General features: G+C 41.4%; 1 protein-coding gene across 2 annotated transcripts in view; it reads left to right on the forward strand.

Annotated features, from left to right (window-relative positions):
* Positions 1-27,909, forward strand: part of btbd11b (BTB (POZ) domain containing 11b) — a 133,297-nt gene that overhangs the window by 65,563 nt on the left and 39,825 nt on the right. For both annotated transcript variants that reach the window (XM_046310271.1, XM_046310278.1), the window contains exon 2: positions 24,244-24,393. In XM_046310271.1, coding sequence (XP_046166227.1) covers positions 24,244-24,393 — 150 coding nt within the window. The remainder of the gene's footprint in view (positions 1-24,243; positions 24,394-27,909) is intronic.

A 27,909-nucleotide genomic window follows, 5' to 3' on the forward strand; every position in this document is an offset into this window, starting at 1 on the left:
TGTAATGTTGTGCTCTTGGTGCTATGCATCCTCAGCCCTCTTTACTTTGTGTGTGTACTGTACAGTTGAATGTGTCAGTGTGAAATACTTGTTGGAAGGACAGTGAGGTCAATACTGTAACTAGCTGCCAAACTTCAAACTGCCACTCTTAAAACTATGAGCTGATGTGTATCATCATCTTAACATCCGGCACAATCATTCAGTCACCCCGAAAACGACATTGTTCCTCTCTGTGGAAACATTTTCCACATTTCTTTGTCAAAAGAGTGACGTTGACCTGGGCTCTTCCTCTGAAATGACTCCTAAATTCTCTGCCATGTAGACGTGTTGAATCTAGATGACCCTTTCACCTTCACATGGTGTTCTCCCATTATGAAAGTGACAGAGAATTGGGCGGGAAGTGGTCCCTAACAGTCAAGGTCGTTCCCTGGAGAAGTCGACTACGGTACGGAACGGCAACACAAGGCCCCCGTCTAATCACTCTCTGCCAATGTGGCCCACTTCCACTGTTCACAATATTACACCCAGCTATTTTACACAATCAAAATGATAGATTACCCTAGGTGAGTTAAACAATTACCGACCAATTTGGATCTCGTTCCCTCACAAATTACCTCTCAGTTCCCGAAACAACTCGGGGAAGACTAATGATTCCACACGTTTAAGAGGGAAAGAAAAAATTATCTTTAAAGATAATACTCTATGATAATAATGCTTTCAGGTAAGACGCTCTCTCCTCTAGATGTTCTGTCAGTCAGTTGAGCTCTGTTATTTCCCTGGTTGACGATAGATGGAGTGTCTCTTTTCAAACCGCACACACACAGCTTTGAATGACCTTTTCTTCCATAAAGAGCAGGAGGAGAGGACGAGAAAGACAGCATTGTGCATGTCTCTGTCAGAAGGTTATTCAGGAATGAAAGTGTGTCTGTGTGTGTGAGCATGTGTGTGTGTTTGTGCAGGTGTACTGTGCTAGCGTGCTCCTTTCTGTAGTGACACAGGAAACAGTGGGGGACTGACTGTGCTCTCTTGGGCTCTGTTGGCATGGCAGCAGCTATCAGTGATTATTTCTGGTATTTCCCCCAAAGGAAGAAGCAGATATGTTCCTCAATATCTAGGGCTGTGATGGTCATGGAATTGTGGATAATGGTAATTGGCCAGTCACATGACCGCTGTTTCTGTAATAACTGCTGGAATAGCAAAAATATAGAAATAGAATGAATAGAATGGGCATCCTCATGCAAGTCAATGATGGCATAATGGGTGGACTGGCGGCTATTGTGAGTGTACCCATACAGAGAGAGGGAGGCGAAGCGAGAGCCCTATCTCTGCCCAAAACCTGTCTACGTTAAGCAGACCCTTAATTATTAATCAGATAAGGAGTTTTTGTATGGGGGGGCAATGAAAGTGACAAATTTAGCCAAGATAAACATGAATTGCTATTTTGATGCATGAGGCTTATTTTATCTAATAGAAGTTTCGTAATGCTTAGGTCATTTATACTTTTGTTCAGTATAAGTGTGATGCACGTGACATCCTGGCAACTTTGAGAAAAACACTTTACATCAGAGTTATCCCTGTTGAAATTCGAGACGGTGTATGCATATTCATGAGGCTAGCATTGCATCTCATTCTCCATTGGCCGTTGACGTCAACACCCCTCATTGAATATTGAAAAAAGTATTGAAATAACATGATGTATCCATTAATCTAAGAGAGGAATAGGCGAGAGACGTTCCGCTCTGTTGACAACGAATTGTTAGGGAGAATCCATAAGTATCTCGTCATTATCCATATGGGCGGCAGTTAGCCTCATGGTTAGAATGTTGGGCCAGTAAACAAAAGGTTACTAGTTTGAATCACGGAGCCTACAAGGTGAAAAATCTGTTAATCTGCCCTTGAGTAAGGCATTTAACCCTAATTGCTCCAGGGTCACTGTCAATAACTTCTGATCCCTGGCCGTGACCCCACTCTCCAAGGGCGAATAATCAAAAAACACATTTCCACGCCTCACACTCATACAGGTTACCCACGTATACATGAAGTGAAACAGTACAAATATACGCACCCCCTATTTAACCTATAATCAGTGGCGACCCCACCTGTTTAGCTAAAAAATAAATAAAATACCATTTTAAAAATGGTTGCATGTTTTGCATGTTATTTTGTTATTAATACATGTCACATATCAGTTTGCAAACAATGTAAAACATTTAAATCATTGAGTTAATAAAGCCGCATACAAACATGTTCTCTTTTTTAATTTATTGAGTAAGGCAGCTCCAAAATGCAGGTGTTTCAGCCTAGCTCAGTGCTTTCTGTGGTGGTGGGGCAGCCAGCGGAAAATACGGAGCTTAGGGGTTGGTAATGTTCTCTAGTTGCACCGTGATTGGCTCAGTGTGCTGTCACTCATGGGGACACTACGTTACCACAAAGAGAGCACAAATATTCAAGCCCCTTGGATGCTGCCATAGAGTTACATTAGAAGTGCTCATCCAAGAAGGCTCAAGGTCATTGGCCTCAGATAAAATGACGTCAAATCACATCATATCTACCGTAGCTTTTATTGGACTGATCATGTCAACATCATATTTTCAAAATCTTAGCTAGCAAGATAGACAAGCAGTCATCATCATGAATCAAGTTGACAATCTACTAGCAAATCCTTTTCAATCATGGTCATATGAAAATAAATTATGAGGATAAATTATAGATAAAACGTATCGGTGCTCATTGGCTATTAGACATAAACAATATACTACAAGTTGGAAATCGCATATTCAACAATGAGTGGTTTGGAAGGAATCAGTGGCTAACTGCAAGCGTTGCAAAGCAATCACTAGTCTGCTGTTCAGTGGACTGGGTGTGTGGTCCAAGTCTGTGTTTAACCTGTTGCTAAGAGCAATCCCGTATCCGGGATCCTATTTATAGCCGCAAGCTCATTAGCATAACACAACGTTAACTATTCATGAAAATTGCAAATGAAATGAAATAAATATATTAGCTCTCAAGCTTAGCCTTTTGTTAACAACACTGTCATCTCAGATTTTCAAAATATGCTTGTGAACCATAGCTAAACAAGCATTTGTGTAAGAGTATTGATAGCCTAGCATAGCATTTAACCTTAGCATTCAGCATGCAACATTTTCACAAAAACAAGAAAAGCATTCAAATAAAACAATTTACCTTTGAAGAACTTCAGATGTTTTCAATGAGGAGACTCTCAGTTAGATAGCAAATGTTCGGTTTTTCCAAAAATATTATTTGTGTAGGACAAATCGCTCCGTTTTGTTCATCACGTTTGGGTAAGAAAAAACCCGAAAATTAAGTCATTACAACCCAAACTTTTTTCCAAATTAACTCCATAATATCGACAGAAACATGGCAAACGTTGTTTAGAATCAATCCTCAATGTGTTTTTCTCATATCTATCGACGATAAATCATTTGTGGCAGTTTGGTTTCTCTACTGAAGAAAATGGAACCTGGACCTGGAGATTACGCAATAATTTTGACGGAGGACACCGGGCGGACACCTGGTAAATGTAGTCTCTTATGGTCAATCTTCCAATGATATGCCTACAAATACGTCACAATGCTGCAGACACCTTGGGGAAACGACAGAAAGTGCAGGCTCATTCCTGGCGCATTCACAGCCATATAAGGAGACATTGGAACACAGGGCATTCAAAATCTGGACCATTTCCTGTATGAAATTTCATCTTGGTTTCGCCTGTAGCATTAGTTCTGGGGCACTCATAGATAATATCTTTGCAGTTTTGGAAATGTCAGAGTTGTTTCTTTCCAAAGCTGTCAATTACATGCATAGTCGAGCATCTTTTCGTGACAAAATATCTTGTTTAAAACGGGAACGTTTTTTATCCAAAAAATTAAAAGAGCGCCCCCTATCTCGAAGAAGTTAAGGGTTAAAAGGATAAGCATTTCCACCTTATAACTTAGCCTATTTTTCTGACTTGGTGGTGCACATGTAGCCTATAGCCTGTTTTAGAGAAATCATTGAATATTGAAAGAGGTTTCATTGTCTGCTTATATGCCCCCTTTATTTATACTATGGTTTTGACTTGGTGTACAGGGAGTATACTGTAAGCACGGCCCATGTTCTGAATTCTGTCACTGTACATTTCAAAGGTGCTGAACAAATAGTTATATTGACTACATCCATCCTAGCTAGCTCATTAATGTCTGCTAAATGACTTAAATATAAATGTAAATAGAAATTACGGATTGCCTCTTATCCACTTGTCGTCCCCTTATGCCACAGTTTGTACATCTCAATTGTCAGTATAAACCACATTTGTTTAAGCAAGTCAGCCATATCAGCTATGTTTTTTAAAGGTAGTAAAGGATGCTGAATTAACTGTTTTGCTGCCAGACAAGGCTCCGCCCACTCCTTGGTGCTGAAAAGAAGGGCTCTGCTGTTCGGACAGCTTTATGTAGACCCTAACAGTTTGTGGGCACCGTTTGTCACCATTATAGTGCAATTAATGTATTGTTTAGTGGTGTGTTGTTTTGTGGCTTTGCTGGCATTCATCTAAAACAATAGGGGGATTTGCCCCACCAAGATTTACATGCTAAAATCTCCCCAGCTTTCGATATCTCTGACCCATACGAGCAAAGTAGGAAGTGAAAGCAGGAAATGTACCCATCAATTATGGAACACCATTAGGGTCTTTGCGGGGCAAATTGTTGACCAATCAGGACCTGAATATGACTGCATGTCACATAATAGTTTAACACGTTCATAAATGTTTTACGTAGTTATTACACATTGATCACATTTGTCACTTGTATTTCATGTGTCACAACGATGCTATGATGCTGGTAAAGTATTGTCTCGTGCACCTGCCGCTGCCACACAAGCGCAGACACATTTCCCCAAGCTATAGACAGTGCTGGTCATAAAAAAAGCTAGCTGATGGATTTTTTTTTATTTAACTAGGCAAACCAGTTGAGAACAAATTCTTATTTACAATGACGACCTACCCCGGCCAAACCCAGATGATGCTGAGCCAATTGTGCGTCACCCTATGGGACTCCTAATCACGGCCGGATGTGACATAGCCTGGATTCAAACCAGGGACTGTAGTGATGCCTCTTGCCCTGAGATGCAGTGCCTTAGACTGCTGCGCCACTTGATGCAAAAATGACCCCCCCCCCCAAAAAAAAAAAACATAATCTGTTTCTGTAGCTATAGTTAGCTAGCTAACTATCTGGCTAACTGTCATCATCTAAAATAAACCCCTAATTTATAAGACAGTTCTTATTTGAATGATTGTGGTCAGACCCACCTAAGTGAAGCTAGCCACAATAAGGATTAGCCACAATAGCGGAATTTCCAGTTTACATCAAAAATAAAAGTCTCTCAATGAATACAAATAGTGGAATCATGCCATAATGGAATAGATCGTGCTAAACGAGTTTGGAATGTTCTTCTATAAATTTAACAAAAGACAATCATTTGTTAATTTGACAAAAATCTGTTGAAATCACACAGGACATATTATACTTTAGAATTGCATTAGAGGCATACGTATTTCACTATACAGCCTTAGCTATGGATTGTGGATCAATGACATGGGATATCAGACTACCTAGTGACACCCACTCTGATACCACTATGAATTGAACCACATTTATTGCACCAGTCAACCTGCTATGTGTATTAAAAACTATTCCAGAGGAAAAACAGTACTGCTTCGATGTTTTGGAGCCTGATAACTCTTGAGGTGGACTTTGGGAAAAAAGCACTTGGGTATTGAGTAGACTGATACCCCATTTCATTGATCCCCAATCCTTAGGTAAGGCTGTACAGTGCAATATGAATGTCAATATGCACAATAGGCTGACTGGGGAGGTGATTTCCCGCAATAAGAGCTGTGACGCTAATATTTGCATAAACTATTTACAGATGTTTGCTGTGGGTGTCACTGAGTAGACTGATACCCCATGTCATTGCCTCACATTCCAACACTCCAAACTTGTTTAATAACATGATTCCGCCAATTGAAACCTTCTACATCACTTTCAAAGAGGGACCTTTATTTTGAAGGTGAACCGCAAATTCAACTTTTGTGGCTAGCTTCACAAACACATAACCCTGTCAGGTCAAACCATTCGAGCCAGATGAAGCTAGCTGGCTGCTTATAACGTTAGTTTTGGGTAACCGGGTTAAGTAGCTGGCTAGCTAGTTATTTCAATAGGACAACAACAAGTGGCTACCTAGCTAATGCTTACATGGGTTCCTTAATCATTGCTAAGAATATTGAAAATGACTGTTTCAGCAAGGGGCAACAAAAATTCATCACCTTGTTAAAAGTCCACGTTATCGCAGAAATGACCTCAACCGCACCAATACCTGGCAGTTTTTTTTGTATGGTCATAACGTTTATTTTTTTTTCGTGACGTTTTCATCCCAAAAACGTTTCTTACGTGGTTATATAGTAATTGTTCCAGCCCTATCGATATCGCTTGCACAGCAAGGTGTTATGTTATGGAGCGTGGTATGTGCGTGTGTGTGTGTGTGTGTGTGTGTGTGTGTGTGTGTGTGTGTGTGTGTGTGTGTGTGTGTGTGTGTGTGTGTGTGTGTGTGTGTGTGTGTGTGTGTGTGTGTGTGTGTGTGTGTGTGTGTGTGTGTGTGTGTGTGTGTGTGTCAATGAGAAAAAGAGAGGGGCAGGATGTGTGTGTGTGAGAGAGAATACAAAATAAATGCCGGAGGATGAGGGCTTCTTCTGATGTAGATTTATGTAGATTACAGTGTGTGAATAGGGTTTATATGTTCTCTTACCATATACATGAGAGGTAGAGGGATATGCCTTGAGTATAAAGAAACTGAGGGAATTACTTTTTTATTGTGCCTCTATCCAGTTCTCATTTCTAACTCCATTAACCTTTGACGCCTGCGTATGATAGAGGGGAGAGGTAGAGAAAAGGAGATGAAAAGAGACATGAGAAGAGAGGAGAGGAGAGGGAGGGAGGGAGGGAGGGAACACCATACTGCCCATTTTCTGACACTATCACAGAGGAGCATCTGACACCAAACAAATGAATCTCTTCCTGTCGTGCTCGTCCCAATCTCACATTTCAGCACATGGTGGTCTTTCTAGCGAGTCACCGGACCATCCCCTCTGATTGCTATCTCCTCCTGGCGGGATTCCTCTCCATTGTCGACCCTGAGCTATCTGCTCTGACATTTAGTCAATAGCAACATGGCATAGAAGAGGAATAATCAAGAGGTTGGACATCTGTCATGATATCAGACTGTTAAATAGCCATCACTAGCTGGCCTCCGCCCAGTACCCTGCCCTGAACTGCCCTGCCCTGCCCTGTCACTAACCGACTTAACCCTGCACCTTAGAGACTGCTGCCCTATGTACATAGACATGGAACACTGGTAACTTTATTAATGGAACACTGGTCACTGTAGTAATATTTACATACTGTTTTACTCATTACAAATGTATAATACAATCAAAGCCATCCTATTCAACTATTGATGTACATACACTATTCTATCCTATGTAGTCTTCAGATATACTGCATATTCTGTCCTATGTATTCTTCAGATATACTACATATTCTATCCTATGTATTCTTCAGATATACTACATATTCTATCCTATGTATTCTTCAGATATACTGGTACTATTCTATCCTATGTATTCTTCAGATATACTGCATATTCTATCCTATGTATTCTTCAGATACAGATACTACATATTATATCCTATTTATTCTTCAGATATACTGCATATTCTATCCTATGTATTCTTCAGATATACTGCATATTCTATCCTATGTATTCTTCAGATACAGTATACTACATATTCTATCCTATGATTCTTCAGATATGCTCTGATTCTATCTATGTATTCTGATATACTGCATATTCTTCAATAGCATATTCTATCCTATGTATTCTTCAGATATACTACATATTCTATCCTATGTATTCTTCAGATATAATATTCTATCCTATGTATTCTTCAGATATACTACATATTCTATCTTATGTATTCTTCAGATATACTGCATATTCTATCCTATGTATTCCTCAGATATACTACATATTCTATCCTATGTATTCTTCAGATATACTGCATATTCTATCCTATGTATTCTTCAGATATACTACATATTCTATCCTATGTATTCCTCAGATATACTACATATTCTATCCTATGTATTCTTCAGATATACTGCATATTCTATCCTATCTATTCTTCAGATATACTGCATATTCTATCCTATGTATTCTTCAGATATACTGCATATTCTAACCTATGTATTCCTCAGATATACTACATATTCTATCCTATGTATTCTTCAGATATACTGCATATTCTATCCTATGTATTCTTCAAATGTACTGCATATTCTATCCTATGTATTCTTCAGATATACTGCATATTCTATCCAATGTATTCTTCAGATATACTGCATATTCTATCCAATGTATTCTTCAGATATACTGCATATTCTATCCAATGTATTCTTCAGATATACTACATATTCTATCCAATGTATTCTTCAGATATACTGCATATTCTATCCTATGTATTCTTCAGATATACTGTATATTCTATCCTATGTATTCTTCAAATGTACTGCATATTCTATCCTATGTATTCTTCAGATATACTGCATATTCTATCCTATGTATTCTTCAGATACAGTATACTACATATTATATCCTATTTATTCTTCAGATATACTGCATATTCTATCCTATGTATTCTTCAGATATACTGCATATTCTATCCTATGTATTCTTCAGATACAGTATACTACATATTCTATCCTATGTATTCTTCAGATATACTGCATATTCTATCCTATGTATTCTTCAGATATACTGCATATTCTATCCTATGTATTCTTCAGATATACTACATATTCTATCCTATGTATTCTTCAGATATACTGCATATTCTATCCTATGTATTCTTCAGATATACTACATATTCTATCTTATGTATTCTTCAGATATACTGCATATTCTATCCTATGTATTCCTCAGATATACTACATATTCTATCCTATGTATTCTTCAGATATACTGCATATTCTATCCTATGTATTCTTCAGATATACTACATATTCTATCCTATGTATTCTTCAGATATACTACATATTCTATCCTATGTATTCTTCAGATATACTGCATATTCTATCCTATCTATTCTTCAGATATACTGCATATTCTATCCTATGTATTCTTCAGATATACTGCATATTCTAACCTATGTATTCCTCAGATATACTACATATTCTATCCTATGTATTCTTCAGATATACTGCATATTCTATCCTATGTATTCTTCAAATGTACTATATTCTATCCTATGTATTCTTCAGATATACTGCATATTCTATCCAATGTATTCTTCAGATATACTGCATATTCTATCCAATGTATTCTTCAGATATACTGCATATTCTATCCAATGTATTCTTCAGATATACTACATATTCTATCCAATGTATTCTTCAGATATACTGCATATTCTATCCTATGTATTCTTCAGATATACTGCATATTCTATCCTATGTATTCTTCAAATGTACTGCATATTCTATCCTATGTATTCTTCAGATATACTGCATATTCTATCCAATGTATTCTTCAGATATACTGCATATTCTATCCAATGTATTCTTCAGATATACTGCATATTCTATCCAATGTATTCTTCAGATATACTGCATATTCTATCCTATGTATTCTTCAGATATACTGCATATTCTATCCAATGTATTCTTCAGATATACTGCATATTCTATCCTATGTATTCTTCAAATGTACTGCATATTCTATCCTATGTATTCTTCAGATATACTGCATATTCTATCCAATGTATTCTTCAGATATACTGCATATTCTATCCTATGTATTCTTCAAATGTACTGCATATTCTATCCAATGTATTCTTCAGATATACTGCATATTCTATCCAATGTATTCTTCAGATATACTGCATATTCTATCCTATGTATTCTTCAAATGTACTGCATATTCTATCCAATGTATTCTTCAGATATACTGCATATTCTATCCAATGTATTCTTCAGATATACTACATATTCTATCCAATGTATTCTTCAGATATACTGCATATTCTATCCTATGTATTCTTCAGATATACTGCATATTCTATCCTATGTATTCTTCAAATGTACTGCATATTCTATCCTATGTATTCTTCAGATATACTGCATATTCTATCAATGTATTCTTCAGATATACTGCATATTCTATCCAATGTATTCTTCAGATATACTGCATATTCTATCCAAATAATGTCCATAATGTCTACACATCCCATCACACATATGTATCTATATGTACTCTTGACTCTGACATTGCTCATCCTAATATTTCTATATTTCTTCATTAAATTCTTTACTTTGAGATGTGTGTACTGTTAGATATTACTGCACTGTTGGAGCTGGGAACACAAGCATTTCACTACACCCTCAATAACATCTGCTAAATATGTGTATGCGACCAATAAAATTTGATTTGATTTGAAATTATACTGTTCCTTTAGGAGTTTCTCCTTTAGGTCCAAGGAGAAACTCCAGCAGGATCGTTCACATTCATATTTGAGTATCATGCTGTAGTTACTGCCCTGGTTTTTCATGCTGGGTTGGATGAGTAGACCTACTGAGTGTCATTTTAGACTTTAGCACTCAAGCTCCACCGCCACAAGGATTCTATTTCCATTGTTGGTTAAAATTGAATTTAAAAAACAAACAATTGTTTCGCATTCGTATTTTATTCTCATATACAGCATGGATTCAAGTGGGACTTGAATGGTCCCAATGTTAACAAGCGTCTGGATATGATGTCTTCCGTGTACAATGACCCAGAGGAAAATATCCCCCTGCAGCAAAACTCATTTTATGAAATTAGTCATATTTTTAATTGCACCAGAGCTTCTGGAGCAATATGAGCAATTACTATAGCACAGTGTTGTGTCAAATATCGTAAAATGTGTTGCAAAGTGCATTTGTCAACGATTCATTTGTCCTCTCAAAGACATATGTTGTAGTCATCAGGACTGTGATTTTATATAACAACGCCTTCAACACCACACACACAGGCACGGACACACACACATCCTGCCCTTTGTCCACTCTGATAAAACAGATGGGGTTGATATCAAGTCAAGGAATAGCCAGGACAGATCTAGCTGTATCTGCATGCTTTGGGATAGATACAGTCACAGAGGAATGATCGGAGCATAGTACCCGCTCAGTGACTTCCTTCTTGTTCTCTCTCTGCTGCCTCTGATTGCTAGCATTGTCTGGAAAGCATCCTGCAGGGAGCATGCGACTCATGTATATTACACGCAGGGATATTACCCTTGACAGAAGAAATGGTATAAAAAGAGGTGAATAACAGAAAGCAATTTAGCTATTACCTCAGGATAAAATAACAGGGCTTACAGAAAACAATTTTTTTTCTCAGATTGGAGGGAATTGCGTAATGCAGGTTGGGGTTGTGTCCCTGTTGTGTGTCAATCAGACCTCATCCTTATTTTGTGTGTGTGTGTGTGTGTGTGTGTGTGTGTGTGTGTGTGTGTGTGTGTGTGTGTGTGTGTGTGTGTGTGTGTGTGTGTGTGTGTGTGTGTGTGTGTGTGTGTGTGTGTGTGTGTGTGTGTGTGTGTGTGTGTGTCAGTATCATGACGCTCATGGTTTATCTCAGGCTGTCAGCTGTCTCTGTGTGATGCCATCCACCCGGGGCTGTGGCCAATCTGCTCAGGGGCCTGGGATTGCTCTGTTCATTCTATCTGTCAGCCTCTCTATCGCTCTACCCGTCAGTTATCCTTCAGTCAGGCACAGTTACTTACGCATGCACACACACACCCAGGACCAGTCATTTAATATAGATACAACTCGTTTGTTTTGTGTTCTCATTTTGAAGATGAATAGCTAGTTACAGGCGATGCAATGACGTATTGATTTCTCACAGAAAAGTCATTAGATAACCTTCTCTCAGAATGTTGCTCATTGAAACAGACAGGATATCTCATCAACATGCTGTCAAGAGGTAGTCTGGCCCCCCATATCTGTTTACTCCGTCTTGCCAACTGCGATGGCCGTTGTTTGGTTGGACAATGACCATGGGAGTTGGCAAGAAAGCACAACCAGATGTGGAAACAGGCTAGTCAAGATGAGAGAAGGAAACTAGACGAACATGCTTTGGGTGAATGGTGTACTAGGATCAGACAGTATGGAAGTATAGAGAGACTTTCCATCTAAGTCAATTGTTCGTTCCGCCATAACTATTGGAATCAAATGGCTGGTGTATTGTTAAATGACTGTCTATATATTCCTTAGGAATATCAATTGTTACACATGTATGCACTCTCTGTCATGTTTTGTCTTAGATTGTCTTGTCATTTTGCTTTTCCCTCTGTTCATTTTCCCCCTGCTGGTCTTTTTAGGTTCGTTCCCCTTTTTCTCTCTCCCTTCCTCTCTCTCTTCTCTCTATCGTTCCGTTCCTGCTCCCAGCTGTTCCTATTCCCCTAATCAATCATTTAGTCTTCCCACACCTGTTCCTTATCTTTTCCCCTGATTAGAGTCCCTATTTCTTCCCTTGTTTTCCGTTCCTGTCCTGTCGGATCCTTGTCTATTGTTCACCGTGCTGTGTCTGTGTATCGCCCTGTCGTGTCGTGTTTCCCTCAGATGCTGCGTGGAGAGCAGGTGTCTGAGTCTGCTAGGTTCAAGTGCCTTCCCGAGGCAACCTGCAGTTCTTGATCGAGTCTCCAGTCTGTTCTCGTCATTACGAGTGGAATTATGTCTTATGTTTGTAGAATTACTTTACTGGATTAAAGACTCTGTTTTCGCCAAGTCGCTTTTGGGTCCTCATTCACCTGCATGACACTCTCATTTCCTTTGCCATGTATGTCGGCATAAGGGCATATTGGAAGTTCCTTTTTTCAGTGCTAAACAATTCCCCCAAATTCTGTTTCTTTCCTAGCCCTTTATACACTGAGCAGTAGGGGAGTTTTCAGATGTAATGGAAATTGTACTGGCTCGCAAACGGTTACAAAGGACTGAATCTATTCTTCATTCGCATGGCTCTCTCCAGGTGGCAACTCACTCCTCCAGTGCAGCAAGGTTGAAAGAGGCAGACAGCTTTTGAATCCTCGACAGGTGGAATTCATGAGTTTTGTTGATGCGTGTTTGTGCATGTGCAGGTAGTCCCTTTGTGTGTGTCTGTGTGAGATCCTGGTTGGTTGAAATTTAAATGGAAGTTTCAAATGAACGCGTTACTGTAAGCAAAAACTATACATTCTTCTCCTTACTGCGATGTATAGACTACTACTATACACAGTTTGATGCATAATTCTTTCTGTGTCGTAGTCTAAATTTCTTTGTGCGTGTGCTGGCGTGCATGCGCATGTGGTGTGCATGCATTTGTGTGTGCATACATATGTGCGTGTGCTTGCGTGTGAATGTGTGTGCTCTTGTGCACGTGCGTATGTACAGTATGTGCGTGTTTACAATATGTGTGTGTGACTGATAGCGTGTTGAAATGCTCTCTCCCTAGACCGTGTTCTATTACTTATCCATGCAGACACGTGCAGAGTGTGTAGAGATGTGTAGAGATCTTTTCTCCCAGGGCATGTGTGATCTATCTCCGTCAGAGTGGTTGTAACCTCCAACTCCAAACACATTCCTGGGGCTGGTACAGTACTAACCCATTAAAGATTTGTGGTCGGTGGCCGTCATAGACCGTACTGTGGTTGCTGGGTATCCCAGGCGAAGACCATACACCAGCACTTGTACAGTCATCCCAGGCATCTGTCCCTCTCCTCTCCTCTAACTCAGATCCAACTCTAGACATTTCACTCACAGCTGTATTTCTACCACTACAAATATCAACGCATGAGAGAGACTAAAGCTGTCATCTACTGCACTGTATGTTCTGTTTTCCCTTCTCTCTTCATTTCTACATCACTGTTTCTCAGGCTAGCTCCATCATGTCTGGTCCCTCTCTGTATACATATGGCCACCATCTGTTCTGGCAGGGCGATGTCGGAGCCCAGAGTGGGCCGGCTCCGTATCCCAATGGAGACCACGTGCAGTATCAGGGTTAACCCCTTACAGACATACACTATATACGTATATACATGTATGTGGATGCCCCTTCAAATTAGTGGATTTGGCTATTTCAGCCACACCCGTTGCTGACAGGTGTATAAAATCAGGCACACAGCCATGAGATCTCCATAGACAAACATTGGCAGTAGAATGGCCTTACTGAATAGCTCAGGGACTTTCAACGTGGCACCGTCATAGGATGCCACCTTTCCAACAAGTCAGTTCGTCAAATTTCTGCCCTGCTCGAGCTGCCTCGATCAACTGTAAGTGCTGTTATTGTGAAGTGGAACCATCTAGGAGCACGTAGCGTGTAAAAATTGTCTGTCCTCGGCTGCAACATTCACTACCGAGTTCCAAACTGCCTCTGGAAGTAACGTCACAAACCTAAGGTCACCATACGCAATGCCATGTGTCGGCTGGAGTGGTGTGAAGCTCGCCGCCATTGGACACTGAAGCAGTGGAAACTCGTTCTCTGGAGTAATGAATCACGCTTCACCATCTGGCAGTCCAACAGATGAATGTATAGTGCCAACTGGAGGAGGAATAATGGTCTGTGGCTGCCCTTTCCTGTTTCAGCACGACAATGCCTCCGTGCACAAAGCGAGGTCCATACAGAAATGGTTTGTCAAGATCGGTGTGAAAGAACTTGACTCGCCTGAACAGAGCCGTGACCTCAACCCCATCGAACACCTTTGGGATGAATTGGAACACCAACTGCGAGCCTGGCCTAATCGCCCAACATCCGTGCCTGACCTCACTAATGCTCGTGGGTGAATGGAAGCAAATCCCCGCTGCAGTGTTCCAACATCTAGTGCAAAGCCTTCCCAGTAGAGTGGAGGCTGTTATAGCAGCAAAGGGGGGACCAACTCCATATTAATGCCCATGATTTTGGAATGAGGTGGTCGACGTGCAGGTGTCCACATACTTGATACAGTACAATCTGTTGGGCCATATAAAATCTGTTACATTTTTTGCCTGATTACGATTTTTTCCTGAATTCAGTTTTCTCTGGGGGTTTCCCCCGGTTTGAGTCACACATTTCTAATAGAAAAACAACAATGATTAAACCACATCAGAAAACTACTTTTGATGTCTGGGTAAAAACTCTATGAAATGTTAATTTGTGTGTGTAGATACCCTTGAAGAGACTTGCTTTGGTTAGAGGTGTTTCTGTAGCACACGTGGTTGCAAAATCGGCTTAACAAATCACCACAGGATGTATGCAAATAATGATGATATCATTCTGCCAGGTAGGCATAGGGTACTTTGTAGCTAGTTAACATTGTTTTTGGGAATGCTTTTCCATCTACCAGTCATCACCTAAGCATCATCGCTAACGTCTACAGAAAGTGGTAGACAAACGTGCATAAACAGACAGGGCCATTCCTGCGCCATTGCCTCTTCAGAAAGTTTAAGGAAAACACTTATCCATTTTGTTAATGTCTCATCATCATCTTGGGCAAATTATTATTATTAGTATAATTTTTTTAGAATATTACATTCAGTACGTTTAGTAGATTTCCTACTAAGTTCAAAACATTTTGGAATATTGTTGAATTATGTTTTAATGTCTGGATTCTGTGATTTCGCCCGCGTTCTCAGCGTCATTGATTTTATAGGGCCCTGAATCTGCAAAGATGTAAAGGTAGAATTGGAAATACTCTGTCTCTTTCTCTCTTTTCTCTGTCTTTCTCTCTCTCTACCTTATTCTTTTTTCATGTGTTTTTACATATAGACATTTCTCTTTCACTCACTCTCTTTCTCTCGCCCTCGCCCTCTCCCTCTCTATCTCTTTTGATTTTGTTCAAGTCACATGAACAATTCACATTATTACAAGTTACATTATTCATCTTCAAAATCCCCTGCAACATTGTGCACAGTACACAGAGCACAGAGTGACTTAGCAGACAGAAAGTTCTCTATTTCAGTGTCGTCCCTGCTCTGTGGAGAAACCTAGGGAAACTAGTCCCATGGACCTGCAGAGTTTTCTGGGGGAGAACCAGGCTCTGTGCATCCCTCTAAAATAGATTTAAGTGCAGGGTAAAGCCACATCGAAGTCACAACTCCAACAGTCAAGTCTGGGAAAGTCAGAGAGGCAGGGCCTGTTCCTGCCCCTGCATGCTAGGCATTCAGCCCTACAGACAGGGGGCGGTAGAGATAGACAACACAGCTAGGACAGTTATGACTGCATTGGCATGTGATATTACTTCTTCAAATGATGGTGAAAGTCAAACTGCGTACTGTAATGGTGCACCTCAGCCTACTGTAGTAACCGTGCTCTGTTCCCGCTTTTCTCCCTACATTTTGGTTGTTGTTTTTCTTCTATTAAGCCTATATAGTAGCTCAAGATGGATGTGTGCTCATAACATTGATTACTTCAGCAATGAGTTCATAGTCAATGTTTCAGTGACATCGACAAAGTAAACAGTAATAGTTTTTTTTTAACATTTCAAAGTTACTGTAACTACTATGTACTCCCAGTTGCAGTAGAACAGACTCAGTGTTCCAAAACATTGCTTTTAATGTACCAGATCTTTTCTATGAGGCTGTATGAGACTGTCCACTTTAAAACAACCCTATTATTGAGTACTAACCATTCATCATAGAGAGATGGGGGGGCTCCTGTATACATAAATGTATTCATCCTTCAGTAAAGAGTGGCTTGCCTGGAGGATCTCTCTCTCTCCCTCTTTCTTTCTTTCTTTCTTTCTTTCTCTCTCTCTCTCTCTTTCTTTCTTTCTTTCTCTCTCTCTCTCTCTCTCTCTCTCTCTCTCTCTCTCTCTCTCTCTCTCTCTCTCTCTCTCTCTCTCTCTCTCTCTCTCTCTCTCTCTCTCTCTCTCTCTCTCATGCATTAAACCTCATGACTCAGTTGCTCACACATGGGATTATTTGAATAGCAATAGCAGTCACTTGGCACAGGTACACTGTTAGTATAGAGGTCGACCGATTATGATTTTTCAATGGCGATACCGATTATTGGAGGACCAAAAAAGCCGCTACCGATTAATCGGCCAATTGTTTTTTTTGTATTTTTTTTGTAATAATGACAATTACAACAATACTGAATGAACACTTATTTTAATTTAATATAATACATCAATAAAATCAATTTAGCCTCAAGTAAATAATGAAACATGTTCAATTTCATTTAAATAATGCAAAAACAAAGTGTTGGAGAAGAAAGTCAAAGTGCAATATGTGCTAACGTTTCAGTTCCTTGCTCAGAACATTTTTGAGTTGGGCATCTCCGGCGCGGCCCACGCTTGGATTGCGTCCTACCTGACAGGTCGCTCCTACCAGGTGGCGTGGCGAGAATCTGTCTCCTCACCACGCGCTCTCACCACTGGTGTCCCCCAGGGCTCTGTTCTAGGCCCTCTCCTATTCTCGCTATACACCAAGTCACTTGGCTCTGTCATAACCTCACATGGTCTCTCCTATCATTGCTATGCAGACGACACACAATTAATCTTCACCTTTCCCCCTTCTGATGACCAGGTGGCGAATCGCATCTCTGCATGTCTGGCAGACATATCAGTGTGGATGACGGATCACCACCTCAAGCTGAACTTCGGCAAGACGGAGCTGCTCTTCCTCCCGGGGAAGGACTGCCCGTTCCATGATCTCGCCATCACGGTTGACAATTCCATTGTGTCCTCCTCCCAGAGTGCTAAGAACCTTGGCGTGATCCTGGACAACACCCTGTCGTTCTCAACTAACATCAAGGCGGTGGCCCGTTCCTGTAGGTTCATGCTCTACAACATCCGCAGAGTACGACCCTGCCTCACACAGGAAGCGGCGCAGGTCCTAATCCAGGCACTTGTCATCTCCCGTCTGGATTAATGCAACTCGCTGTTGGCTGGGCTCCCTGCCTGTGCCATTAAACCCCTACAACTCATCCAGAACGCCGCAGCCCGTCTAGTGTTCAACCTTCCCAAGTTCTCTCACGTCACCCCGCTCCTCCGCTCTCTACACTGGCTTCCAGTTGAAGCTCGCATCCGCTACAAGACCATGGTGCTTGCCTACGGAGCTGTGAGGGGAACGGCACCTCAGTACCTCCAGGCTCTGATCAGGCCCTACACCCAAATAAGGGCACTGCGTTCATCCACCTCTGGCCTGTTCGCCTCCCTACCACTGAGGAAGTACAGTTCCCGCTCAGCCCAGTCAAAACTGTTCGCTGCTCTGGCTCCCCAATGGTGGAACAAACTCCCTCACGACGCCAGGACAGCGGAGTCAATCACCACCTTCCGGAGACACCTGAAACCCCACCTCTTTAAGGAATACCTAGGATAGGATAAAGTAATCCTTCTCACCCCCCCCCTTAAAAGATTTAGATGCACTATTGTAAAGTGGCTGTTCCACTGGATGTCATAAGGTGAATGCACCAATTTGTAAGTCGCTCTGGATAAGAGCGTCTGCTAAATGACTTAAATGTAAATGTAAATGTAACATGAGAACATATGAAAGCTGTTGGTTCCTTTTAACATGAGTCTTCAATATTCCCAGGTAAGAAGTTTTAGGTTGTAGTCATTATAGGAATTATAGGACTATTTCTCTCTATACCATTTGTATTTCATTAACCTTTGACTATTGGTTGTTCTTATAGGCACTTTAGTATTGCCAGTGTAACAGTATAGCTTCCGTCCCTCTCCTCGCTCCTCCCTGGACCTGAACCAGCAACACAACGACAACAGCCACCATCGAAGCAGCGTTACCCATGCAGAGCAAGGGGAACAACTACGAGAAGTCTCAGCGAGTGCCATTTGAAACTCTATTAGCGCGCGCTAACTAGCTAGCCATTTCACTTCAGTTACACCAGCCTCATCTCGGGAGTTGATAGGCTTGAAGTCATAAACAGCACAATGCTTGACGCACAACAAAGAGCTGCTGAATGAATGTTTACACGCCTGCTTCTGCCTACCACCGCTCAGTCAGATACTTAGATACTTGTATGCTTGTATGCTCAGTGAGATTATATGCAACACAGGACATGCTAGATAATATCTAGTAATATCATCAGCCATGTGTAGTTAACTAGTGATTATGATTGATTGTTTTTTTATAAGATAAGTTTAATGCTAGCTAGCTAGCAACTTACCTTGGCTTACTGCATTCGCGTAACAGGCAGTCTCCTTGTGGAGTGCAATGAGAGAGAAGCAGGTCATTATTGCGTTGGCCTAGTTAACTGTAAGGTTGCAAGATTGGATCCCCCGAGCTGACAAGGTGAAAAACTGTCATTCTGCCCCTGAACGAGGCAGTTAACCCACCGTTCCTAGGCCGTCATTAAAAATAAGAATGTGTTCTTAACTAGTTAAATAAAGGTATAAAAAATATATATTAAGAAAAAAATCAGCAAATCGGCACCCAAAAATACAGATTTCCGATTGTTACGAAAACTTGAAATCGGCCCTAATTAATCGGCCATTCCGATTAATCGGTCGACCTCTAATCTAGTACCTAAAAGGGTTCTTCAGCTGTCACCGTAGCTCCCAAGTGGGGCAGCGATCTAAGGCACTGCATCTCTGTGCAAGAGGTGTCACTACAGTCCCTGGTTTAATTCCCGGCTGTATCACAGGTAGGCCGTCATTGTAAATAAGAATTTGTTCTTAACTGACTTGTCTAGTTAAATAAAGGTTAAATATATATACATAAATATATATTAAACCCTTTGAAGAACCCTTTTTGGTTCCAGGTACAACCTTTTTGGTTCCTTTCCACAGAGGGTTCTACATGGAACCCAAAAGGGTTCTACCTCAAACCAAAAATGGTTCTACCTAGATCCAAAAAGGGTTCTCCTATGTGGACAGCCGAAGAACCCTTTTGGGAACCTTTTTTTTGTAAGAGTGTAGTTAAAGGCAAATAGATGCAAAGGCAGAAATGTATTTTTCAAATGCCTGGTTTTTCAAACCAATAACACTCAATGGTTGGATAGGTGATACCCTGCGGTTACTGGATCCCACTGCTGCCACCAAATGTCAGAGGGACCTCTGTCATTGCAAAACAGAATCCTCTGTCATTTGTAAAACAACAACTTCAGACAATGCAAGTTAATTATCTGCTCTCCGATGGGTGGCTGAATATTGCCAGGTTTAATCCACAGCACAGTGACAGGGACATCATCAGGAGAGGAGTGCTGGCATGGCTTTTTGTCACGCACAGAGAGAGAAAAAGTGGGTACTGTATTGTGGTTGTGGCTGGTGTGTGTGTAAGAACACGAGCAGTTTTTCCCTGCGGGCTGTTGCTTCACTGGTTTGCATTAGAATGCAGTGAGTCACCTTGCCACAGCCAAGCCTGTGAGCAGCCTACACTTCACTGTCAGCTGGTGCTGCACCATCACTGCATGATTCTGCACCCTGCGTCATAGTAACGTCAGGGAAGTTACTGCCAAAAGCTCATTTGCACATTTGCAAGGTGTTTTTCAAGCAAACACTCCTACATATAAATCAATTAATACATTGGAAAATGACATGCTCAACAACTGAGGAAACCACGTTTTTTGCTTCAGGACATTGATACAGCTCTTTACTTTGGCCAAGTTTCACAGTAAACAACTCTCTAGAGCCCGTTGGTAATCCTGACTTTTCAATGATCTTCTGAGTAAAGCCTGTCCAGCTCCAGCAGAACTGTGTTGGTCTGACTGAAGGATGGCCAAGGGATGGAGAGACAGACAGAGGGACCCGAGAGAGAACAGGAAGGAGTCTTAACTCGCTCATCAGTATGTCTGGCCCTTTTCTCTCCTTCTCTTCTTCCATCCAGTCTCAGGTCTGGCACAGGCTGGACACCCATGGGCTAAGTGGATGTTCAGGTCATGTCCTGCATGTTGTGGTCCACTGGGAAGAGGGTGCCAGCCAGCACAGCCAAGCTTATGCCTTGCCCCCCTTTTTCTCTAAAAACAAAGCGAGTCGCACACTCCATATGTATAACCACCCAGTAATTTATTGGATTTTTTAATATTTTTTTTATATCACCAATTTCAAGCATGACCCACCTAACCAAGATGTCAGAGGAAAGACCATTCAACTGGTGACAGCCTGCAGGCACCTGGCCCAACACAAGGAATTGCTAGGGCATGATGAGCCAAGTAAAGTCCCCATGGCCAAACCCACCCCTAAGACAGATGACACTGGGCCAATTGTGCACTGTTCTATGGACCTCCTGACCATGGCTGGTTGTGGCACAGCCCAGGAATGAACCTTGGTCTGTAGTAACACATCTCACACTGCGATGCAGTGCCTTAGACTGCTGCCCCACTCGAGAAGGCCCTATACTTTAGTGTTTTTGGAACTCATAGCATCCCCCTGTCCTCTTGGGGTTGCCTTTTCTAGGTTTTAGTGCATGATACTAGACACTTACCCCCATACAAATGAGGCTGTTGTTACTCTCCCCACACAAATGATTGGTGTGTTGATAAATCACTGCACGTCAAAGTTGGATGAACATGTGGGAGCCTAACAGCTCTCCCTGAAATCCCCATTTAGCTAGGTACTGTATATAATGGTGTGAAAGTGCTGGCAGGCGAGGGCGAGGGCGCGGGCGCGGGCTGGGGAGATGCCAGGACAGCCCCACACTGCTTTAAGTGCTTAAAGCTGGATTACCTGGCGCTTCGCACACGCTGCAGTTAAAGGGGCCACATTGTCATGTTGAACGATATTAAAGAAGGTGTTTCAGAGACATCCATGATATGCCCAGGTGGTTGTTGAAGGAAAATTGGATGTTTCTTTGCCATTGGTCTACTGTAAGGTAGCCTGGTCCCAGATCTGGTTGTGCTCTAGCCAACACCTACAGTCATTGTCATGATTTGCACAAACAGATCTGGGACCAGGCTACCTGTAAAGGGTAGTACCAACCAAGGCATTGGTTGGTACTGTAAAGTTAGGTTTGATTGGTGCTGCATCAGACATCTGACCCTATCCTAATATAGCAGATGACTGGGTCTAGTGTCCTTTATTAGAGGGACATGTGTTTGTACGTGGTCCAAGGTAGTGTACCTGACTGAGGTGTAAAATGGGAGGGGTCACGGATACTGAATAGTGCACTGTGGCTCTGCATCACACAACACCTGTTCTACCTGCGTCACGGCCCTCCATCTCCATGGTGACTGAGTTTAATCAGTTCAATATTCTGACCATCGCGACCCTGAAGGAGAAAAGCAAAAATATAAGAAATGTTTGGACTCTCAAAACAGAGGCCTCAGATAATTTAATATGTGTAACACATTAGTCTAATCATGTCCAATGGGTCAGAGGAGGATTATTAAATTCCCTTAAAGCCTGTTTATTCCTTGGAGAATGATGACTAGTGTACTGTATACTGCAGGGCTAGGCAGCAAGTCAATTGAATTAGCTGCATATTGAGAATGAGGAAGTGTTTGAACCAAAGCTACTTTCCCCTCTGCCTGGGGAGAATAGAGCCATTGGTTACAGACATTTTTTAAATTTGACACACTGCAGGTGTGAGTGGTGAGTGGGGGGGAAGCAGTAGCAGCACTGCGCTGCTGTGGAAAAATATCAAATGTGGAAGTCTAAAATGGGACGGAAAGCAATCTGCCTCATCATCCCCTGAGCAGGAGAGAATGACTAATGTGCTTTGTGGCAGCAGCCATGATGAAACTGCCTCCACGATATTAGTTTAGGTAGAACACTCCATCTGAGCCAAACTGAAGAGGGATAGTTACAACATAGAAATAAGCACATACCCCGATATCTGCAGAGCTAAATAGACTTATTTTAAATGAGGAACTATAATTTAACATGGCCACCTGATGGTTCAAATCTTAATAAAGAACACAAGAAGCAAGTGTGGAATCGTGATAAAGCAAGGTGTCTCGCGGCCATGATGGAAGTCGACATGAATATCCAGAATGGATCCACAAAAACAAGAAAAGCTAGATTTTAAAACTGTTTGGCAAACACTCTATTCATTATATTACATCTATGTACCGCTGAGCTGCGCTTAAGAATGCCTCACAACAAGCATCTTGAATTGAAAATGGCGGACGGAGACAGGGAGATAACTATCACCAGCAGTCTACCCCCTTCCTGAAACAGACATGCATACATATCAGTTGGTAACCGGATTGGGTCATACCAACTCACTTCACTAGAGTGGAGACATTATCTCTCTAAAATACATCACAGTAGCGTTAATAAATGCGATGGCATTCCAAATCCAACTGTCGTACAATCAACCAACTGAAAATAAAACAGAGCTCTTACATGTACAGCATATTATCAAAGTAACAAAATAGGAAGAAAGTAAACCCCTGTGTCCTAATTGGCGCCTTTAAACTGGGTATGAATCGCACCCAATCCAGCGCGTAGGAAGCATGATAGCAAATGTTCGGACAGAAATTCGGCAACAGGTAGAGTTTACCTGGTAGACAGTCAAATCAAAGCAGGCACCATCCCGCATCGTAACAAATCATCTTAGAACCTTTTTTTACATTTTTTTTTTATCTCTACGCAATAATATTCTTATGAAGCACAGGCAGTCAAATGTGACATATCTGAAATTTAGTCTATCCTCTCCCTGCTCCAATGCCTCGAGTTGTAAACAACAAACAATTACACCCTATCTCATCGACAGAGACTGCCAGGTGTTGTTCCTCACACACAGTGACTGCTTGCGTAGACAGAAACACAATACACTCCTCAATGTCCCCTCCACAAAGATGGCTGACCATGAGCTTTGGGCCAAACGGTTCACCTGTTGCAGTACAGTACAAACTGACATATTTAATGAACATTAGGCTTTCCTGCGATGGAAAAGTCACTTCTCCTCAATAAAAAAAGTACCCACTTGTGCTGTATTATTCTTCCTGCATAGGATTATTGTAATTTTCTAGTTTTAGCTTATTTTCCATTTTGTGATCCAATAAGTATTGATCCATCATGAGACTGTCTACTGTTTTTACACATTTGCCTGTTCTTAACCATCTCTCTCTCTCTTCTTTCTTTCTTTCTTTCTCTCTCTCTCTCTCTCCCTATTTCTTTCTTTCTTTCTCTCTCTCTCTCTCTCTCTCTCTCTCTCTCTCTCTCTCTCTCTCTCTCTCTCTCTCTCTCTCTCTCTCTCTCTCTCTCTCTCTCTCTCTCTCTCTCTCTCTCTCTCTGTCTCTCAGGTGTGCTAAGCCTACCAGAGAGCCTGACTCTGCATCGGGACCAGCAGCGGTCAGGGAAGAGTGGGGAGGGCCATGCCTACAGTCAGTCGGAGCTGCGCTCCATCGAGCAGTGCCTGCTAGCCACACGTGTAGGCAGCATCTCAGAACTCAGTGAGTACACTCAGACTTAGATTGGTTTTTTACACTACTTTTTACATATGTTGTGTTTATGTGCGTGTGTGTGTGTGTGGGGGGGGGGGGGGTTAGAGTTAGCATGTTAGAATTAGCCCACTCAGGTCTCACTTTACCCTAGCAGAGAAATTACACATGAAGCATCCATGAAAATATGATTTGCCTTTGCCTCAATGTCAGAGTATTTAAAATTTCCCCATGTTGAAATCTGTTGTGTGTTTTTGAATTCTAATGTGTTTACATGTTGTGTTTAATGTGTATTTTATATTGTATTATTCAGGGCACATTTGGAAAAGAGACATAGGTCTCAATATGTCTTCCCTGTCAAAATACATCTTTTCTTTTTTTTATAAAATAAGATGTAGGTATCAAATCCAAGCTTATTGGTCGCTTACACAAGTTTGCAGAGAAATGCTTGTGTTTCTAGATCCAACAGTGGAGTAATACCTAGGAATATATGTGTTTATAGGTCCCATTATGCCTGGCGAAAACCCAAACACTGCATTCCACAGTAAGAACCTTAAACCAACGGTCAAGCATGGTGGTGCTAGTGTGATGGTTTGCAATGCTTTGCTGAATCGGCACCTGGACGACTTAAGGCATAGAAGGAACCATGAATTCTGCTCTGTATCAGAGAATTCTACAGGAGAATGTCAGGCCATCCGTCTGTGAGCTGAAGCTGAAGTGCGGCTGGGTGATGCAGCAAGACAATGATCCAAAACACACAATCAAGTCTACATGAAAATGGCTAAACAAGCATCACATTTTAAGTTTGGGAATGGCCTAGTAAAAGTCCAGACCTAATCCCATTTGAAATGTTGTGGCAGGACTTGAAACGAGCATTTCATGCTTAAAAACTGACAAATGTTGCTGAGTTAAAACAGTTTTGCATGCAAGAGTGGGCTTAATTTCTTCCACAGTGATGTGATAGACTGACCAACGACTACAGGAAGCATTTGGTCACAGTCATTGCAGCTAAAGGTGGCACAACCAGTTATTGAGTGTAAGGGGCCAATTAGTTTTTCACACAGGGGAATTAGATGTTGCATAACTTTCTTAAGTAAATAAATAAAATAAGTATCATTTTTTTTGTAATTTGTCAACTCAGGTTCCCTTTATCTAATATTAGGTTTTGGTTGAAGATCTGAAAATATGCAAAGATAGATAAAATCAGAAAGAGGGCAAATACTTTTTCCCTTCACTAAATCAACTCATTGGCCACCTCGTTCACAAAAATGGTGCACTCCTACAGACAGTGATTCACATGGCCTTGGCTTGCTATATAAAGCAGGCAAACAGGCATCGAGGCATTCAGTTACCTTTCAAATGAACGTTCAAATGGGCAAAATGAGTGACCTAAGCGACTTTGAGCATCGTATGATTGTCGGTGCCAGGTGCCGGTTCCAGTATCTCAGAAACATCTGGCCTCCTGGGCTTTTCACGCTTGAGAGTGTCTAGAGATTTGTGCAACAAACAAAAAACATCCAGTCAGCGGTAGTCCTGTGGACGAGAAACAGCTCGTTGATGAGAGATCGAAGGAGAATGGCAAGAATCATGCAAGCTAACAGGCGCGCTACAAACAGAAGTGGGAAGAATGGCATCTCGGAATGCACATCTCGTCGGTTCTTGTCACGGATGGGCTATTGCAGCAGACGACCATTCTGAAAAAACCTAGCCTTGAATCCAGGTTCCTGTTGGCAGAGTCAGGATTTGACGTAAGAAGCATGAGTCCATGGCTCCATAATGCCTGGTGTCAACGGTACAGGCTTGTGGCGGTGGTATAATGGTGTGAGAAATGTTTCATTGGCCTGAAGAATTCAAGATGTTCTGGAGGCAAAGGGGGTCGTACCCAGTACTAGATGGGTGTACCTAATAAATAAACTGACCACTGAGTATACGTATGAGCATACATATAAAGTGGGTGAAAGAGTATGTAAATCAAATTAATACACTGAACAAACATTTGATCGTAAAATTTTCAAAGATTTTACTGAGTTACAGTTCATATAAGGAAAAAAAATCATTTTGCAGATGCTCTTTTCCAGGGCAACTTCCAGAGAATACATTTTCATACTGGTCTCCCACGGGAATTGAATCCACAACCCTGGCATTGCAAGCACCATGCTTTACCAACTGAGCCACACAGGACCTGTCAATTTAGATGAATTAATTAGGCCCTGTATTCCTAGTCATGTGAAATCCATAGATTAGGCCCTAATCTATGGATTTCACATGACTAGGAATACAGATATGCATCTGTTGGTCACAGATACCTTTTATGAAAAAGTAGAGGCGTGGATCAGAAAACACATCTCCTTCGAGTTGATCAGGCTGTTAATTGTGGAGTATTGTCCCACTCATTTTCAATGGCTGTGCGAAGTTGGTGGATATTGGCGGGAACTGGAACACACTGTCGTACACGTCGATTCAGAGCTTCACAAACATGCTTAATGGTTGACATGTCTGGTGAACATGACGAACTGGGACATTTTCAGCTTCCAGGAATTGTGTACAGATTCTTGCGACATGGAGCCAGGCATTATCGTGCCGAAACATGAGGTGATGTGCATTCAAATTGCCATTGATAAAATGTTGTTGTATTTGTTGTCCATAGCTTATGCCTGCTCATACAATAACCCCACCTCCACCATGGTGCACTCTGTTCATAATGTTGACATCAGCAAACCCCTCGCCCACACGACACCATACAAGCTGTCTGCCATCTGCCTGGTACAGCTGAAACTGGGATTCATCCGTGAAGAGCACACTGCTCCAGCGTGCCATTGGCCATCGAAAGTGAGCATTTGCCCACTGAAGTCGGTTACGATGCTGAACTGCAGTCAGGTCAAGACCCTAGTGAGGTCGACAAGCACGCAGATGAGTTTCCTTGAGATGGCTTTTGACAATTTGTGCAGAAATTCTTCAGTTGTGCAAACCCAGTTTCATCGGCTGTCCGGATGGCTGGTCTCAGACGACATCGAAGGTGAAGAAGCCGGATGTGGAGGTCCTGGGCTGGTTCCACTGCCAATTCTCTAATAACTGCTCAAGTGGACATTAATACAGTCAGCATAACAATTGCACACTCCCTCAAAACATGAGACATCTGTGGCATTGTGTTGTGTGACAAAACTGCACATTTTAGAGTGGCCTTTTATTGTCCCTAGCACAAGGTGCACCTGTGTAATGACCATGCTGTTTAGTCAGTTTCTTGATGTGCCACACCTGTCAGATGGATGGATTATCTTGAAAAAGGAGAAATGCTCACTACAGGGATGTAAACAAACTTATGATTAAAATTTGAGAACAATAAGCTTTTTGTGAGTATGTACATTTTCTGGGATCTTTTATTTCAGCTCATGAAACACGGGACAAACATTTGACATTTTACCTTTCTATATATTTTTTTGTGCCTTCAGAAAATATTCAGACTTTGTTACGTTACAACCTTATTCTAAAATGTATTTTAAAAAATGTAAAAATCCCTTGTCAATCTAC

The sequence above is a fragment of the Oncorhynchus gorbuscha genome, linkage group LG02 (assembly GCF_021184085.1).
Source record: "Oncorhynchus gorbuscha isolate QuinsamMale2020 ecotype Even-year linkage group LG02, OgorEven_v1.0, whole genome shotgun sequence".
In the NCBI taxonomy this organism is placed as follows: Eukaryota; Metazoa; Chordata; class Actinopteri; order Salmoniformes; family Salmonidae; genus Oncorhynchus; species Oncorhynchus gorbuscha.